The sequence below is a fragment of the Crocodylus siamensis genome, chromosome 3 (assembly GCF_052110815.1).
Source record: "Crocodylus siamensis isolate JL-2025a chromosome 3, ASM5211081v1, whole genome shotgun sequence".
In the NCBI taxonomy this organism is placed as follows: domain Eukaryota; kingdom Metazoa; phylum Chordata; order Crocodylia; family Crocodylidae; genus Crocodylus; species Crocodylus siamensis.
The window spans coordinates 15,148,790-15,168,839 of record NC_143397.1 but is presented as its reverse complement, the minus strand read 5'-3'; the positions used below and the strand labels follow the sequence as shown (position 1 = coordinate 15,168,839).

Here is a 20,050-nt window from a genome sequence, read left to right as displayed (position 1 = left end):
CGCAGGGTATGAAATGTGCCATGCATGCAGAAGCCAGATTTTTTTTTCCTTTACCAACCTGATTAGAAAACAATTTTTTTTTCCAAAAATTGCAATTGGTTCCTTTGCTTGCGAGTTCCCCAATCACCTCACATCCAGCTCCCAATGCTCAGATGCAAGGAAGGTATCACCCTTAAGCTTTTCTGCATGAATGAACTATGCAAGGTTGTTTACAACCAAGTACATGCAAAGTTGAATACATGTGAGATGCTATGAACAGTTGCAAGGTCTGTAGCAGCCCAGAAATTAAGCACTGCCTTGAATGCACTCTGGCCATCTGCTGTACAATACTTGTCAAAACAGTTCAACACTAATACTAGCATATTAGTCCATTTATTAAGGATCACAGTTCAAGTGTCAGGCCAGAAGCAGCAGAGAAGAGAATTATACCAAGCTACTGTACATTTCTGGCTTTCACCCAGTTAACAAGGACAGTCTCGTTCATCCCCCTAAGCAGCAGTTCGGGTGGCCTGGGGAAAACGGGGATGAGGTGCAATATCATTACTAAGAAACTCCACTTTGTACAAAGGATTTCGTTGTGGAGGGAAACAAGATGCTGACAATCAACAGGAGGAAACAGACCTCAGGTCAGGATGATGGACAATTTACTGGCTGGAGCAGAGAACAATAAGTCAAGGCAATACAGCCAGAAAAACATAGGAAAACTTCCAAACTGTCCTGTGCCGGAACTGCAAAATGGACCATGAACTTGCATTAACACACTGGACTGTCACCCACCAATATACCGCATCCTTCCACTTCTTTAGAGCAATGCATTTACCTTTAGAGGACCCTTCTTAAAATTGATTTGGTTACTTACTCCTAGTTAATGGAGGTCTTCCTTCAAGAGTAACAGCAAGTCTGTCTTAGTGTCCTTTATGTCACATGCTGCTGACTTGCTGCTGGTTGCTGAATAGGCCAATTTTTATTTTGAACACCAACAAACATATATTCACACTTGTCAGATTAAAATGCTTTTAAAATTCCCACTGGATTCACCATAATTACATTCGCTGTCTGCCATTTCATATTGCATGATATTCCTAGGGCTGCATGATTAGGTCCTGCACATATCTAAAAAGATGTTTTTTCCCAGTTCTTTGAATGGGGAGGCAGATGGACATCATCAAGGTGAGAGAAGAACTGCCAGTCTAGATACCATTTTGCAAAGAAGGAAACAAAGTGTAGCATTTACAGCTCAGGGACAGCCAGAGTTTTTCAAACTAAGAAAAATACGGCACTACCCCTAATTCTGATGATGCAGTTCCATGTCAACAGTGCCTCAAATCAACATAAAATATTAAAGATGTGATTTTATCCCAATGGAGATTATGCTTGTGCAGTGTCTGGTGACATAGCATTCAGGGATATAGGTAGTATCCGTGTTGGTCACAAGGCAGAGGTAGACAAAACTCTTGAGGCATAAGCAATAACTTTTATTAAACCAACTAAATAGTAGCAAAATATAGCTTGCAAAGAAAGCAATTTTTTTGCTACCATTTAGTTTAGTAAAAGATAATCGCTTCTACCACTTGTTTTGACACAGCAATGTGATTTTTATCCATTACATACATTCAGCTTGTGTCAATAATTCTGCAGGCAGCATTTTCATACATGGGCACCCATAAACAATAGCTGCACCAAACCAATTCAAGTCGGTGCATACCTTAGACCAGCCCTAAACATCTTCACACGTGGACAGCATCCCTCTCCCTGAATATTGTACACAAACAAAATCCTGTTATCATTTGCAGAGATATATTTGGTAAGCTGACAGGCTAAAGTAGCTATTTTAGTAACCATACATCACTTTTTAATGGTCAATTTTGACGGAAAATTAATCCAAAAATACATAAAATCTGCCCACTGAACAAAACAAAGAAACCAACAATTTTAATCTTTACTTTTTTTTTTTTTTTTTTTTTTAATCAAAAACACTTTGTTACAGAATTTCAGGAAAGTTAACTACAGTGTATTATCCACAAACTAGGTCTAATGAAAAACACACAATGAGCTACAAAGAACTACTGGGAATCCTGTTGACCGTTTATCAAAAAGGCAATGGCTACCAGAGTTATGGTTTACTAGGCTTTGGTGCTGAAAGAGGAAACTCCTCCAGCGAAGTGCAGGCTATGTGTACCTTTCAAGGATCAATCTAATTGTCTCGTGGCTTACAAGTGCTACCAAAAGCCATGGATAAAGGTACCAGAGCCAGAAAGCATTAGATAAATTTATTGACCTTCAAATATTGAGTCCTGGAGTCAGGAGTGAAGCAGCACTCTCACATGGACATGAGGCACAACAGCAGCCAACTCTTGGTCTTTTGTCCAAAATCCTATTCCCTCTATTAAGCATCTACATATAAACATGCAATCCTGCTCAAATCCCTGAAAAGCCTTTCAGCACATTTACTGTTGTCCAACTTAGCCTTAAAAACTATTACCACAAAAAAAACAAGAAAGAAAGAAACCCAAGGAGGAAAACCTACCTGCCTTTTGTATTAACCTTTTTCCCCCAGGAACTGAAATGCAGTGATACAGGATTGTGTTTAGACATCCCATGAGGTGGGAGGGGAAATAAGATCTGGCTCTGTATTACTGCTTTCTATTCAAACTCCTCAATGAAGCTTTCACAGCACTCAAAAACAACATTGTGATGTCCATCCAATGCACCAGGAACATGCAAACTGAGATTACTAACAGAATATAATGGAATGTTTCAGATCAGCTTCAGAAACATCTGATAAAGAGAGCAAATACTATTGCAAATCTTATTGGGGGGGGAAGAAGGAGGAAACTATGAAAAGGACAAATGATTTTTTTTTTTTTAATCCAATCTAGGCCTTGGAGATCTCAATAACAGACCGTTTACTGAAACCACAAAGGAAGGACCATATTCAGTAACATGCCAACTACCTGCTTCAGAAACCAACCTCAGTGCCTAACAATACTGCAGAAGGGATTGGATAGATATTTCCCAGGTAGCTGTCCTGAATATGGTGACATAGTTTTGAAAAAGACCTTTGTGAAAACAGAGAAACCAATTACATACACTACTGAAGAAAGCAAAATAAAATACTGCTAGCACTCTAAAACATATTTAGATTAAAAAGAGTCTACCAGAAGGATCTTGTTCATTAGCATACATTTTTTAACCATGATGAGAACAGAAAATTAAGAGCTTGGGGAAAAGTGGAAGCTTCTTGGCTTAAATGAAGTCTACAACCATGGAATAAGTAGGGCTGGTGGGACTTTCAAGAGATCATTTAGTCCCACCCGCTGGTCACGGCACAAATAGCCCTGTCCCAACCATCCCATCCAACTATTACTGCCACTGCCACTTCAAGGAAGCACCACCTAGTTATTTCTAATTAAGCTATAACCCAGTAGTGCCCAGAGGGCCTAGACTGGATCAAAGCCTTGCTTTGGGTAGCAAAGTAGAACAGCAAAGTAAAACAATCCATTCTAAAGCACCCACTGTATAACTTTCAAGAAGGTTTAAAAGAGTTCTTGATATAATTTAAACAGTGGCTGCTTAGCTACTGTAGACAGAGTGAAGCTGAAGTACTGATAAGGTACAAGAGTACGTCTTGGCTGTAGGCTGGCCCACCTCCACTACAGGACTACGTGATATTGGATGCAACATTTAGAGCTCTCTGTACCTTAGGCCTCTAGCTGAAAATACTGTTTCCCAACCTACAGTAGTGTTCGGTAGATAAATCTCCTCGTTTCTAGAAGTCATAGAGAAGTATGGCTAGACGGAACCGCTCCAGAGGTTATCTACTCCATACCCCTGCCTGAAGCAGGATCATCCCTATCCAAACGATCCTGTACAACCATAATCTAAACTCTACATAACACTAACTGAAACCATGAAACAACACAGACTTATCATCCAAAACTGCCCCAGGTCAAGCAGGGGAACCACAACAGCCAGCAATCTGCTTCTATAAAAAACTGTCAATATATACTTAAGAGGTCCTGGGTAGAGGGCCATGCCCCACCCTGCAATATGCATAGGAGGGCATTCCAGACGCTGCTCTCGAGAGAGAGAATGGGAGAATTCCTGCTTACGACAGCCCTACAAATACAGCCTAACCTCACAGTCACGGAGAAGCTGACTCTTCTGATCCTAATACATACAAAAATGAAGCAAATGCCTTCAACTAGACACAGGAATTTTTTCACTGTATTATTTGGCAGAAAAATAAGGACATGAAAGGATTTCTTTGAAGTACAAATGCACATTTTCCAAGCAATTAGACACCATGAATCTATTAAGAGCAGAGTAAGCCAATCTGACAGCTGGCTGGCCAAGAGTAGCCTATAGTTGGGCTTCACTTCACTACTTTAGCCAATAGAAGAGTTCTTCCAATGGAAGTCTAAATTTAGAGATACTATTTTTTTTCCTGGTCAAGCAAGGGTCTCTAAAGTCAAGACAGAAGTAACCCCTACCTCTGAAAAGTTCCTTGAAACACCTGAAGAAAGCCACCTTTCTTCCCCTGATGAGGAAGTTGAACAAGCCAAATCATCAGAAGACAGACAAAAAACCTAAAGAAACAGAGCTAAACTGTAGAAGTAACAGTATTCTGTACCTTATTAGAAGTGGATCATAAAACAAGACAGCACAGACTTGCTGGGAAGGGATTAAAATTATATTCTCAGCTGTCACCTGGGGCAATCATTTGACCTCGCTGTGCCTGCATTTCTTATCACCATAATGAAAATAACCATGGACCCAGACCTCTGAATGAAAAAGCACCGAGTCTTTTGCTAAGTTTCTTGCATAGACAACTTGAATAATTTTCACCTGTTCCAAGACTGCTTCTCCTCTGGACATGTTCACTGCCAAATGTGTGCTGCTTAACAGCCTCAAAAAACGCCCCCAAAATAAAAAAACCCAAAAAAACCACACAGCAGGCAGACTGAACTGATGATGCTTAAGTGCAACGTTGAATTTGCACTCTAAGCATTTCTGACCTGTTTGACTAAACTCCAGTTCTCCAAATACATGCTACAAAAATGAATTCTCAAACCATCACACCCCCACACTGAATAGCAAAGAAAGACCAACTCTTCTGGACACATTTGTTGAGATTTACTGAAAAACAAAAGCTAGAAGAGCCCCGTGGGAAAACAGAAGGGAGTGTTTGTAAAAGACCTACTGCTATTGGCTGCTGCTGATCCTGCTGGTCTTTAAGAGAAAGTGAAAGATCACTCTAGAGGAATAGGCTCAAGGTGTGAAAGAAGTCAATAAAAGCAAAACAAATACAATTTATAAACTGGGGTTTTCATGATTTTATTTATACTATTAACTATAGATAAAGCATACATATTGTGTCCATCATACAATCAATGCATTTGCAACTTCTACTTTAAATTCTCTATACAAAGTCATTGCCAACTGATACGGTCAATGATGGCATAGGGCTTAAAGTAACCAAGAGGTATAAAAACAAGTTTGCCATCTTGCCCTCAGTGGAAATGGTGCCAAAATAGAACAGGCTCAGTTTCAAAGGAATGAAGCTCAATTAAAGTCTCTGTATGGTATTTACCTTTCACTTTAAGCCCAGAGCTATGTATTATGGCAATAAAGTTGTGAAGAAAGCTGAAATTCTACTTCTGTACATTCAGTCTCTTTCTGCTAAGAGCAAGGCAGCAAACACATTTTTAAACCCTGGCTTTAAATGATTAAGCAGAACACAAGTAAAATCTCTCTTCAGGATATAAACAGTAGGGGTGCACCGATAAAGATTTTCTTGGCCGATACCGATAGCCTATTATTAACCAGGCATACTGGCCAATACCAATCTGATAACTGATTTGTAGGAATGCAGCCAGGCAGTGTGGAGAGCAGCTCCCTGCTGGTAAGTCTGTGGAGGGTAAGAGGCATGGGGGGAGAAGGGTAGATCAAGGCCACCATGGTGAAGGAGGGAGTGGGGCAAGGGCTGGGGGTGCTGCCCAGCTAGGGCAGTGAAGCTAGATCAGGGAGCAGGACAGAGCCATGGACGGCTCATCCAGGGAATCAGCATCCCAGCACTTAAAAATGGCAGCAAACAGAGGTGTTTGAACTAAAGCTCAACAAACTAGCTTTAGTTCAAGCACTGCCGCCAACATTTTTAAGTGCAGAGACGCTTTTAACCAGAGCCGAGCAAGGCAAGGGCAGATTCAGGCTGTGGCCTGAGGGCTCTCCACCCTGCTGTCTTTGCCCCGGGGACCCCACATGGGCCACGTGTCCCCTGCCCACCCAGCAATGGAAAGCACAACTCGCCACCACTGCCCAGTGGGCAGGGGACACACGGCCAGCATAGGGCTCCCAAGGGAAAGGTAGAAAGTTAGAGAGCCCTGAGCCCACAGCAAGCAACCTGCATCCACCCTGCCCACAAATCAAGGGGGGTGGGGGTACATGTCCCCCCCATGCGTCCCCTGCAGAGTGCATGCAGCAGCACGCATCCCTGCACCCCTTAGATGAGTTACCCATGGCTGTCCTGCTCCCAGCCCTGGGTCCCATTCACTACCCTGGCTGTGCAGGGCCCCCAGCCCCAGGCCCACCCCTCCCTCCCTTACTGTAGAGGCCTTGGCCTGCCCCCACCCACCACCTCTTACCTTCCACAGACTTACCTGCAAGGCACTGCTCTCCATGCTGCCCAGCTGCATTCCAGGCCATGTGCATGCATCCAGCTACGCGCATGCAAATGGCGTCCTGGTGCCCCCGCCAGAAGGCATATTATATTTATCAGTTAACGTTATCGGCTACACTGGCCAAAAAAAGCCAATAATGTTAAATTTTCCTTTTACTGGTGCCAGTCCAATATGGCACTGATATATCGGTGCACCGCTAATAAACAGAACTGTATTTTACAATTCACCAGCCTGACAATATAATGGCCCACAGCAGTGCAGCAGCAGGATCTCAGTCTAGAGGTTGTGGGTCTGCAATAGGCATGGTATGAAGTACTTCATCTAGAAGCTGGAGCGCACGGTGTAAATGGATTTCAATCCAACAGGGTGTTTCTTTGATGCTCTGCCTTGGGTAATCAGGTCCCCAACCTTTCACAAAACTCATCCTGAGTATGCATAAACGGCGAAGGTCATCTACACCGATTCCAGCAGCAGCTGACAAACCTAGATAGGAGTTTTCCACATGTGTTTATTTGCATTCAGCTCTGTCACTCCATTTTACCACGCGTTTACAGCCAATTCTACAGAGAAGTCCATTTGCCCAGCTGTTTCTTCATGTACTACTCTCTCCTCACAAGCCAGGCCAAACAATGGGTCTATATTTCTACTGTACTGTAAGTTACATGGGTTTTCCAGCTCTACTTTATGGCCCAAGTTGTTTATAAGCTTCTAAACCAGCTATTTTAAGATGACTAGCAGACCTCTTCTACCCTGTGGCCCGCCCCCCAACCTGGGGTGGGGAGATGATAAAAACTAGTGGCAGAAGCCCATTTTACAAAGGCAAACGTAGCAAAATATACTTATTTCTGTAATTTGGCAAGAATGCAGCATTCTGAAAGATACTAGTTTCTTGTGTTCAGTGAAACAACAACATGAATAAATATGGCAAGTGATCCTTTTTAAAAAGGAGGAATTAAGACTTGCTTTCTGTTGCAGAACTACATATCTTGGCCATAATATTTTGCAAGTTTTACATCATAGTTCAGCATTCCCAATCAGTGGTAAGCAACAACCTGTCAGTGGTATGCATTAACAAATTTATTATAATTACTTTATATGACAAAAATTTGCTGGTGGTACTTAAGGTTGTATAGTCTTATGTTGGTGGTACACAATCTGTCAGAGTTTGGGAACCGCTGTCGTAGCTTATAACATGCACTTACCAATAGCAAGGAAGAAGCTACATATAAATCCACAAGGGTGTGTCAAAAATTAATGGCAAGATAACTGCCCACACTATGTCCGAAACAGTGGGAAGCTACGTAGCAGTAGGGAACACTGATAGCAGCACTGCTGAACGCACCCCTCATTTACAACTATGTAGAGAAAATATGTGTTCCCCAGACAGTCTACAAATGTTGCACACAACGGCTTTATTTTGAAATTGCTGTTTGAGACACCATTGTGTTTAAGTGCTAAACATTTTGAGAGCTTATTTGTCACTGAGAAAGAAGCCTATTTCAGTATCAATTTTTTTAAAAAAAAGTTCACCCAAAGTTGGTTGGTTAAAGTGAGCAAACCTAGGTAAGGTAAGCTGTCAAGTCACAGACCTTAACACCTTTTTTGTAGGATACATTTCTTACCAAGAAGTTCCCCCTAAGCCTCAAAGACAGGCCCAGGTTCTATACCCCCTCTACCCCTCACATGACCTTTTTTCAAACTATCTGGTCAGTAACTTAGTTTCTCAGTGATGGGCCCCCTAACTTGCATTTTAAGAAGTGGAAGCTGCAACTTCAGTAGGAGGAATGTTGTTACAGAAAGCATGCATCCAGCCTGGTCTGAACTGAGCACTGCTACACTGCTTACATCAAGCATAATTTAATGCCCACTCTCACATCAAGAATTCTCATCTGACTTCACAATGAGAGCTTCATGTGCACAGCACCAACAGAAATTGGTAGCTAATTAATCTGATGCTTGGAGATGGTCTGAAATGTGAAGCAAAAGACCCACCAATACTCACGAGTTACAAAGAGGGAAAAAAGGAAGGAAAAAAGAAGAAAGACAGATTACTTACTTATAGCTGGGGCTATTCCACCCACTGATCCTGGCCCAGGGATGTTTCCTGCTACTGCAGCAGCCTGAGCAGCAGCTGCAGCTTGTGCAGTGGCAGCCTGCTGCTGCATCTGACGATGACACTGCCGCAAATCAAACACCTTAAAAAAAAAAAAAAAAAAAAGATAAGAATAATTTATATAACAAAGAACTCAAGCACTGGAAGAAAGGCTTCCTAACAGCTAATATAACTTGTTATCCCAATATCCTGTAATAGGGAGCAAAAAACAATATTTCCGTGGAGTTGCAAAGCTTTTGTTTCTGGAATACTGAAGGTAACAGGAAAAATCCTGCTAAACCTTGTTTTTACGGGCTTGGATCTAGCCATTATCAGCTATGCAAAAAGCCAAAACCATCTGTCTGCATCCAGATGGGCAACAGGAACTATCTGCAGATCCATAGATCTAATTGCTTGATCAGAGTCTAAGACTATCGTAAACTACGAAATCCAAGATTATGTTAGTAGCTAGACCCCACAACTGCAATGAGGTCTGTAAATGAAATTTCAGATTAACATGGCCTCCTTAAACTCTGAGAGCCCTTCTGTTCGTTACAGCCTTCTTGAAATAAGCCATTTTATTCCCAAGAACTTATGACAGCTGGTAGACATGGAATTAGAACACCTAGGTTTCAGCGTGAGTATATCCTGTTTTATTGTGATCTAACAAGACTTCCATCCTCATAGACTAGGGAATTATGACCACAGTAAAAGAAATTAGTGTCCTGGATTTTGGCTGGGCACCCTGCCAGCAACTGAAGCTGCATTTTAACATTGAAGACCTGAGTTTAAAAAAAAAAAAAATTTTCATACACTTCAGCAGGAAAATGTATAAATAAGTGATGCTTTTTAAAAAGCAGGTTAAAACTGAAGCTGGTTGATCATGGACATCCAAATAAACTTCTCGTAAAATTCTGGCTCCCTAATTGAAGTAATTTAAAAAATACTTTGCTATGTTTTCAGGATGGTAATGTTAAACCTTTATGTTCTCCCCAAAGTGAAAAAATAATAAACTTTTCATAATGAGTGATTTAAAAACTGCATGGCTAAGTACAGTCAAAAAGCCCAAGGATGAATCAATTCAGCTTTGCAAGTTAGCTTAAGCTACGCAGATTGAACCAATAAGCAACAGACATTCACTTTTGATTCTAGAAATGCAGTTACATGCTTGCACTAGCCCAGGCCAAGAGCTGGGGGCACTAGAGCACGGCCCCCTGCTCAGTGGGAGCAGAGAGCTTGGGCCAAGGCTAGCCTGTCAAGCTTGTGAGAAGGAGTTTGCAGGGGAGGTACAAACTGTGAGTTAACTTGAATCTGGAAGGGTTCTGGGACAGAAGTTCAATAAACCAGTTTAAATCTGATACTATATCCATCCAGGTTTATCTTAAACAAGTTCTGGCCATTTTGAAAGCAGTTTATGTACACTGAACTTCTGTTGTGTTACAGATTTGAAATAGTTTCTGTTCCTTTATACAGGTGTGTGTGTATAATTTCTGCCCTCAGCCCAAGTGTTAAAAACAGAACTTCTGCTAAGGTTTCATTTGTTTCTCTAAAGCACATCATCCCCAATAAATCAAACGAACCTTTATATATGCACTGGGGTAAATCTTGTGAACAGCATCTCCTGGCGCCCGCCCAGCTTCTCTGTCCAAGTAGTAGCTCTGAACGAAGACTGCATGGTCACTGAGGCACCTAACCCACACATCACCTTCACCTTTACATTCCAGCTGAACCCCTTTACCTATGTGCAACCTTAAAGAAGGAAAAAACTGAAATGAGTATATGGTCATGAATTGGAAACCTTACTATATATATATGAGCTACAAACAAATTAGTGGTCTCATTAATCCACTATAGCACAATCAATTCTAGACTAAAGATTTTCTTTAAAAGATGGATAATTCATTTTTTTCCAAGAAGGTTAGATTTGCTGAAGCCTTGACTGATTGTGCTCAGTAAGTTCTAAAAAACAGCACAAAGATATTTCACTTATGCATTGTACTGTAGATTTTTTTATTTTTTTTTTAAACTCTAATAGGAGTAGAGGAGAGGAAAAGCAATGCCGGTCAAGAAACATTCAAAAGAAATTGCAGCTAAGCTTATGGAAGCATTCCAAAATTATGTCTGAATAATTGCAATTTTTGGGTTTCATGTTTCAGCAAAACAAGAATCCACAGCAAGAAGAGCTCTAATAAAAGCAATCCAAGTAAATAGCTGCACATTAGAGCTGAGCTTTTTGTACACATCTCCAATACCATGCTCCCCAAAGAGCACTGTGGTCTTTCAGGGATGCCAAAATATTATTTAAGATAATTCAACTAAGAACCTGAAGTTAGAATATAAAGACCGAAATAACATTTTTGTTCTGTAGGAAGAGAATTGTAATCACAAGGACAAGAATCTAAAAGTTCCTGCAGCAAAACTTCACACATACTGTACAAATGACAAAAATCTTACCTGTTTGGCCTTGTCTGTTCTGACCAACCAGTCTACTTCTTTAGTCTCGTCTTATCCCACCCTACCCCCTTCTCAGAATAGTCGCCTATCCTGTTTTGGGCCAACCTGACAAGTTTCTCTTGAAAGCAGCTAACATCAGGAGACACGCCTGGACCACAGATGCATTTGTGCAAAAGCTGCACCCACCCGAAGTAGACATACATTGTTGCAGCTTATTAAAAGAAATCCTTTTGAAATTGCAAATGCAGCAACATGTATACCAAAAGCAACTTTTAAACAATATATGGTCCAAGAAATGACTTGAGTTTCCATAGGTTCTGTAAGATACCTTGCTCTCTCAATGGCTTCTGTTCTATGTACATTGGAAAGCTGGCCCAAGCAAAAGCGGTCTCCTCCAGAAGGGTCCACATATCCATCAACTGTAACAACTGGACAGCTTGAAGGAACCTTAAATGTCTCCCCAACCTGCACATCCATTTCAAAATAAGCAATCGAACACCAGTACTCTGGAGCTAGCGAAGATAAACAGACTGAAATAAGTCAATAAAAATCTTGCAAAACCATTAGAGACAGTGAATTAGAACTTCTGTATTGCACTTGACATTTAAGAGCTTTGGCATAAAAGTCAGTAGAAAAATTTAACTAGACACATTTGCATGCACTTTCGATTTTACATTCAGTATTTGTTAATACAAAAAGTTAAAGCAGAAGACACAAAACTCAGCAGAAATAAGACCATGGTGATTTAAGCTTACAACTGCATTCAACAATTATTCTACATACACTTTGATGTCAAAGTATTTGCATTTAATTATGCTTATATATGTGCAGTTATGATATTCTGAGGAATCTAGGTACAATTTACAAAATCCACTCTTAACAAAATATCTGCATCTTGTCTTTATGACTGCCTTCATGCTTTCTGCTCCTAAGGTAAGGAGACATGCAAGTGGCACTGCTACCCATGACTAGATTGATCATTAAAGACTATCAGGCCCTGAAGAGATCTTAACCTAGAGACAAACAGGTTAGAACTGCGAGACCTAAACCTGTTCAGCCTTCACAAGAGAAGGCTGAGGGGAGACCTGGTGACTGTCTATAAACTCACTAGGGGGGACCAGAAGGGTTTAGGGGAGACACTGTTTCCCCTAGCATCCCCTGGCATGACAAGGAACAATGGACACAAACTATTAGAGAGCAGATTTAGATTAGACATCCGCAAAAACTACTTCAGTTAGGGCGGCTAGGAGCTGGAACCAACTTCCTAGGGAAGTGGTGCTGGCTCCTACCCTGGGGATCTTTAAGAAGAGGCTTGATGACTACCTGGCTGGACTCATTCGAGTCCAGTCTTTTCTCCTGCCCAGGCGGGGAGGTCGGACTTGAAGATCTACAAGGTCCCTTCCGACCCGACTTCTATGATTCTATGAACTGCATTCTATCTGCAACCAATTTTCTCCTGTCTCAGCATATGAAAGCAATGCTGGTATCCTCGCTTTATCTAACTACTCAGGGCTAACTGCACTCAGCCAGGATGTGGGAGATCCGAGTTGAATTCTCTCATTTCTAATCTTCCAGGAAAGAGTGACCACAAGATTAGAGTCTACTCCTCAGGAAAGGACCACATTCCATATCTTCTGTTGAAGTTATGCCACTGTCCTGTGCACAACAATTCCCTGAAGAGGGAAGCTTCTGCCAAGTATTGCTCATGCATTTTACCTGATACAGTCTTTGAATTATGAACGAACAGTCCATGGAACAGAGAGCAAGACCCAGAACTTACCCCTGCCAGAGGTGCTACAATCATTGCTTGCTTTGTTCTCACTTTATCCCCACTAAATACTGAAGGTGTATGCAAAGTGGGATGGTTTCAACAGGACAGGTGGTTTTCATGCCACAACAGTTCAAATTCTAGTAGTCAGAGCAGTTTCCTGGGAGATGTGCATTTACGTCTTGTCAAAGTCAGGAACCATATCCTGACCCCTCACATCCTGGTCAAATGGTATAACCTCGAATGCATCAGATAACGGGAAGAGGGAGCAGCAGCAACAATAGTGCCATCCTCTTAGTTGTATTTTATTACAAAGTCACAGTTACCACTCTATCCCAGGGTGTGCAACAGGTGTTGTCAGAGCCCTCCTACTGAATCAAGCCCTTCAGGCAACACATGTAGAGGGAAGCCTAGTGGGGCTTACACATGAGGAAGGTTTTAATATCCAAGTGGAAAGGCGTTAGAGAGCCTCCCAAATTAGGTGGCAGCTGAGTGACCATTACAGAATTGCAGCTTTGGATCGGTGCCTAAAATCCAGTTTAGGTTCACCTTGGGTAAAGTTGTTTTTGGATTTGGACTTCCATATCGGGACCACAGACAGCACACAGGATGAAAATACTTCCTCAAAAGCACCTGTATGTTTGAAAACATGCCTGGCATGGCTTCCACAAGAGATAAGACGGCCTGAAGTTCATAAAGCTAGTTTTCTACTAGGTCCAGAAAAATTCTTTAGAAGAAGGTACTTACCAGGATGATTTGATATAGGAGGCTGGAATGCAAGTTCATTATGAACTGGCCCTTTAACACACACACAGACACAGAGGAAAAAAAAATAAAAACAGGCAGTTTATTTTACATGGCAATGCATGTTTGAATGTTATTTCTACCTGGAATAAGACTCATCTAGCAAGTAGAAAAGTTAATTTTCTCCTATTTTAAAAGACTGTATGAAAGAGCTTAGTCTGGCACAGCAGGCCAATTTAATAGTGATAAAAAGCAGGTTTTAGTACAAGTTGACTAGGCTCCTTCAACACGTCAGAGCAGAAATAGGCTTTCACAAGGGATTTAAGTATGGAGTCTTATGAAAGACAACAGGACAGGCAGCGTGGAAAAAGAATAGCTTCTGAAAAGGATAGCAAAAGACACAAAAAAAATTTTAAAAAAAAGTTGGTAATGGTAAATGGAGGAGACTGTCCAAAGTTCACAGGCCTCTCTTTTGCCTCCTTGTAATCAGCATCCAAATTCATGCATTAATATTTTTTTTCCAAAATCATCAAACTAAGTCAATACTAAAAATATGTATAGAGTACATAGAGCATCAGCATGACTTTTGAATTCCAGTACTGCAAATACAGAAGTTTAATATAGAGTAAGGACCAGGCAAAAGAAAACAGTGAAACTTGAAAACCAGATCAAAAATGTATTTTTGCTAATTATGAACAAACTGCCAAAAATTACAGAATCATAAGAAAGCAGAGCAAGAAGGGAGCTCAAAGTCATCTACTCAACTCCCTTGGTAAAGCAGGACCATTCCTATCTAGAGTATCCCAGCCAAGGGTATATCTAACCTGTTCTTGAAAGCTTCCAAGGATGGAGATGTCCTGTTCCAGTGAACGACCACATTAAGACAGGAAGTCCTCCTAATCTCCAACATAAATTGCTCCTGCTGAGACCACTGCTTCTACTCCTGTTCCCTATAACCACACAGAAAATCCCATCTCCATTCTCCCAGAATAACCCTTCAGATAGTTAAAGACCGTTATTAACCCTCCCTACCCACCCTCGCCATCTTCTCTTCACCAGACTAAATAGCCCTAGTTGTTTTTTTTGCTGCTCTGCACTGGACTCAAACTATCCACATCTTGAAGCATGGGGCCCAAACTGGACACAGTACTCCATGTGAGGTCTCACCAGTACTGAATAAAGTGGAACAATCACTTCCCTTGATCTGCCAGGTCCATTAATATAACCCAGGATGCTGCTGGCTTTTTTTGCAAGAAGAGCACACAGTTGTCTCATATTCTGCTTATAATCTACTGGAGGGCTGTCAAAGATAAGGCCCACGGAGCTCCATCATCTAGCCCACAGTGCTGCCCATGGGTCTGGAGTTGATCTACAGCCCACATGCAGCACAAGCTCACCCTGGTACCTGCACTGCATGTGATGCCCAGTCCAGGACCCATGCGACATGCACAGGATGCAACATACAGTGGAGGATGCAGGGGTGTTTCCATGGGCCTGATCTGGCCTGCAGGGCTAGCCCCACACCATTCATCCAGCCCATGGACGTGCACCATTTACCCAGCCTACAGGACCAAATAAGCCTAACCCCCCCACACCCCCCGTCTACTGGAACGCCAAGGTCCTTCTCTGGGGTACCTGAACCTAGCCAAACACTTCCCAGTCTGTACTTGTGCATCCAGTTATTCCACCCCAGGTGCAGAACTCTGCACTTGTCCTTGGTGAATCTTATCCAACAGATCCCAAAACATACGAAAAAAGTAGATTTTCAAAAAGTATTTGCTATAGCTGTCATGACAGTGAAGAAAACATAAAACATTCAAAACAAACAAAAACAACCCCTCTTTTACACAAACAAACCCCTCACAAACTTGGTACTGCTCTCAGAAACCTGGCACCTCTTCACTGCAACCAGCCCGTCAATGTTTGGTTCCAAGAACTACTATGAAAACCCAATTTCATGGTGACTTTCAACTGTTTGCCACTGAGCCTCGAGCACAGTTTTGACTTTATGTTCATCACTGAGGAGATCTGCCTGCACACACATGTGCTCACAAGCACAGCTAGCTTACTTGATACTCAAGTTTTTATTGCTGGATAGCTCTCTCAAGTATTGGTGAAGTTCATGAATCCTAACTTTGAGAACTTACTTTCAGCATGTTACACTGAAGATCAGCAAGTTTCATTTCCAATTCCTGAGGATCTTCCACAGGGACAGGGGTGGAGTCCTGAATAGTCTGCACTCTGCTTCATGGCTCTGAAAGTCAGAGAGACCCTGCCCTCATATTCACAATGGACCTTCAGCCATTTTAGCCACTCACCGTATTTTTCTCATATACTACGAAATGCCAAATAAGATGCACACCTTGTTGTGAGAAGGCTGAACAAAGAAAAATCCATGCCCCGCCAGTCACGGCTGAATCCCGAGCACTGCTGTTCAGGCAAAAGCTACCGTTTTAACCATATCGCAGCCATTGCCAAAATGACAGCAGCTTTTGGCTGGTTGACCTAAAGCTACAGCCAATTCAGGAGCAGCTCTGGATGTGGTTAAACTGTAGCACTGCAAAATGCAGAGCCTCAGCAGCCCTTACAGTATTCCTATGCTTTTCTATTCTGGTGCAAAAATTAGCCTCCTTGCTTAAACACACACCACAATTTTGGAGGGCTGGGGGTGCACGTGTTATGCAAGTAAATACAGTACCCCTCCAACCCTTTTCCACTTTCAATCCCAGAGTTCTCACTTATATCATTAAACCTCACATCGTAAGTCAAAGAATAGCTTTACAACAGCTCAGTTAGCTCGCTTCAGCATAATATAGCAGTCAATGATGAAGACCATCTTCCTCCGAGAGCCTGTTGGTTCAGATAAAAATTTGCCATTTTTACCACAACATTCTGGTCCATGCCCAGAGTTTTACCACACAGCTCCCTGATGCACAACACGAGTGGGAAAAAAACCCACAAAGCTCATGGCCTGTATTGGATACCCTGCAGTTTGCTCTTGGGTTTTGCTGCAAATTCTGCCTTTGGTCTCACCATGGAAGCCCCATAACGATGCAGCTCACTGCCCTTTTCCAGCCTACATCTAGTTCGTTGAAAGCTGTGATCATACCATTGGAAAGGGTCCTCTTCTGCAGCTGAGTCTTCCAGCAGCACTAACTCCATGAACCCATTACATTCATAGCTTGATCAACACCTCAACACACACAGCTAGCTGGTCTCCTTTCATCAGTTATTAAAAACGCAAATGCCTTTGCCTAGTCCAGCAGTTGACTGCAAATTATCAGACACATCACAGAGTCTGTAGGCTATTGTACTTAGAGAGGCTGATAATTGCAAATGCTTGCCACTTCTCTGCAGCGTTCTACATCCATTTCTTCAAGAATTTATAAGGTCTCCTAACACTGTGTTCTTTACAAACAGCCACTGCTGGCTTACAAATCAAGCCTGTGGGCTTTCCATTTGCTTCCATAAAGCCTCCATTTCTCTTGGAGCATACAGAACTTGTTTGCTTTCCTCTTCACAAACACAGTCTCTGATTTACAATTAGCACAAATATACAAGATGTGACAATTGCTTATTCAGGTATCCTGGTTTTCTCAGTTTAAAAAAAACAACAGCAACAAAAAATCGCAAATTCTCTGATTTTAAAGCTGCCCAAATTCTCCGACTGAAACCCTACCAGTGTCTCAATCACTATAATGCAATTACTTCTAAATACCTATAAATTTTGGTGTTTGATTTTAAGTTTGTATAATGGAAAAAAATCACAGCTCCCCCTGCTCCCTTTGCTCAGCAGGACAGCTGTCCTTCCCACATTGCTTTGTGGCACTGAGCAGCCCCAATATGCCAGTGCCCTACCCATGCCACTGCCTCTCACTCCCCACCCACAGCCTCCTGGGGCCTGCTGGTGCCCTTCACTCCCCATGCAAAACCCCCTGCCTTCCCAGCCCTGCTGGAGGGGGGCACTAGCTGCCAGGGCTGCAGAACCAGGGACCCAGGTTTGCATCCTCGAGCACAAGGATGCGGGCTGCCCACTGCAGGCTCAGGGCACCCCACCCTACTGCTCTCCCCACAGGGCCTCCACAGCCCAAGGTGTGGGACCCAGCACAGCAGGGCAGAGCTGGACCAGCCGCAGAAGCTCACTGCTGCCACTGAGAACTCCATACTGCCACGGTGAGGCGCACCCTGCCTGTCTGGCAGCAGCGAGGGGCACAACTCTATGCTGTCATCCCAGCTGCTGCTGGGTGGGCAGAGGCTGCTTCGCCATGACAATGCAGGGATTGAAGCACTGGCACCAAGCTTCCCCAGTCCAATGGGTCCTACCCACAGGGCTACAGAGGTCTCAGGGGGAGGGCAGAGAGCCCCAAGTCTGCAACAGCCAACTCACACCCACCCCAATGCAAAAGATCTGGGGGGCACAGGCCCCTCATGTTTCCTCCCCCCACCAAGTCTGCACAGTGGAAGGAGCCAGCCTCCCCACCCCATCATTTTTCATTTCAGCTGTGTTAGCAAGGGACAGAAAATGGACAGAAACAGAAGGGCTAACACAACAAGTGGCCCTCATCAAGAAGATGCAATACAAAACAAAAGAAAAAGAACCCTGCCCACCCCCAGTTCTCCTTCCTGCCCATGGCAGGGGGTCAGACTCGATGATCTGTCTAGGCCCCTTCTGACTCATTGATTCTATGATTCTAAGAAAGAAAGAAAGAAAGAAGCTGAGAAGCGAGAAGTATGAATACAAAGATAGAGCAGATAGAGCAGAGGGTTATATAAGAGGCCTTGGGCTGGCTCAATAGCAACTGATTTACAGTACACCGGGGCGGTGCTGAAAATCTCAAGAAAGTATTTCGGAGGAAGATGGCCGGCCAGATGACCCACCTCTGCAGTCTGTATTTAGCCCACAGGCCATGTTCGACACCCCTGCTCTAAAACAAATACAAAAGCAAAACTGGGATGGGACTAAGCGCTGGCCTGCATGCCAAATATCCTCTTGAGCTATACGGGTAGGGGAATATTCTTCAGCTGAGAAGTTACAAAAAGTTGTTAAATCAATTAGTTGGTAAGAACAAGCTTTCCTTAATGTAATCCAAGTACCTTCAGTTAAGAAAATAAAAGCTTCAGAAATAGGCAGAGAAAGAAAACGATCGGAGGTCAGGAACTTGGCCTGTTTGAAGTAGAGTCCAAGCAACTTCAGAACTTACCATGCGTTGTTTGGCAAAAGAAAGACATTACTCAATTTATAATGCCCTATAAAGAGGTTTAGAAGAGAAATACTGACAGGTTCTCTAAGTTACTGTACAGTGCCCCATAGATATATTTAAGCTTTTAATCTGCTTTCAACTACTTTATGCAACAGAAGGCTTATGAAGAAGTGTTCTTTAATTTTCAGAATAAGTTAAACACATGAATTGTAGTATTATAAAATAATTGCAATTCTGAGAGAAAACCAAGAAACTCCACTATTATTCTAAGTTATCAAGAAACAGAATAGAAATTAGACTAGAAATAAAATATAGATAGAATACAAATTAGAAAATCCACAGATACTTACAGTAATGCATAGGTTGGTGATGCTGAAGATGTCCATTCTGATGGTGAGGTATAGTAGGTGTGTAGGCTGCTGTTCGGCTTCCAGTCCAAGTTGTAGTACTATCTAAAAGAAGAAGTGACTAGTTTGCTTTAAAGGAGTTTTCCTGCCCCCATCTCATCTCTAATTGTATGCGTCTCCTGAACCTTTGGAAGCAGGTTTTCGAAAAGGTGGCACATTACATGGAAACTTACTGTGATGGTAAGTAGCTGGCTGTGCTGCAAACCCATTCTGCTGTGCTCCTGGCTGAGGCCCTGACGCGATCTGTAAGAGTCCATCACCATGACTACCTGTCAATATACTGGTAGGTTGACCTGGTGGGAAAAAAAACATACTATCCATTATAAATCTTCTACATTTCTAGCTTTAAGCACATTTGGGGAGGAAAATGCACATTCACAATTATTCAGGCTATTACAGAGTAACTGCTACAAGTTTAGGGATACATTATATTACAAGAGAAACCGAGAAAGCAAATAGCTTGTTCTTTGTATTTTTATTTATAAAATTAGCTGATAGCCTAAAGCAAGATACTCTCCAATGGGGAAACAGGTTCTTTGTTTACTCATCTCTTGTTTAGGATATTTCATTACTGCATTATACCCTATACCACCCACCTTCCCCCATGCCACTCCCACACACACATCCTCATCTTCTTTTACCTCCAACCATTTGCTTATTTTCAAGGAATTTTCCATGAAATTTGAATGGTAGTGAGGGTATTG

The 20,050-nt window shown here is 42.3% G+C and overlaps 1 protein-coding gene across 3 annotated transcripts in view; it reads right to left on the bottom strand.

Annotated features, from left to right (window-relative positions):
• Nucleotides 1-3,565: 3,565 nt before the first annotated feature.
• SMAD4 (SMAD family member 4) overlaps nucleotides 3,566-20,050 on the bottom strand; it is a 39,249-nt gene continuing 22,764 nt past the window's right edge. For 2 of the 3 annotated variants that reach the window (XM_090037798.1, XM_090037797.1), the window contains 7 exons: nucleotides 19,520-19,639; nucleotides 19,290-19,391; nucleotides 13,742-13,792; nucleotides 11,555-11,756; nucleotides 10,353-10,521; nucleotides 8,737-8,875; nucleotides 3,566-7,163 (listed from right to left, as the gene is read on the bottom strand). In XM_090037798.1, coding sequence (XP_089893924.1) covers nucleotides 6,952-7,163; nucleotides 8,737-8,875; nucleotides 10,353-10,521; nucleotides 11,555-11,756; nucleotides 13,742-13,792; nucleotides 19,290-19,391; nucleotides 19,520-19,639 — 995 coding nt within the window. In that variant the 3' untranslated portion in view covers nucleotides 3,566-6,951. The remainder of the gene's footprint in view (nucleotides 7,164-8,736; nucleotides 8,876-10,352; nucleotides 10,522-11,554; nucleotides 11,757-13,741; nucleotides 13,793-19,289; nucleotides 19,392-19,519; nucleotides 19,640-20,050) is intronic. The other variant, XM_090037799.1, reaches the window with a different exon arrangement.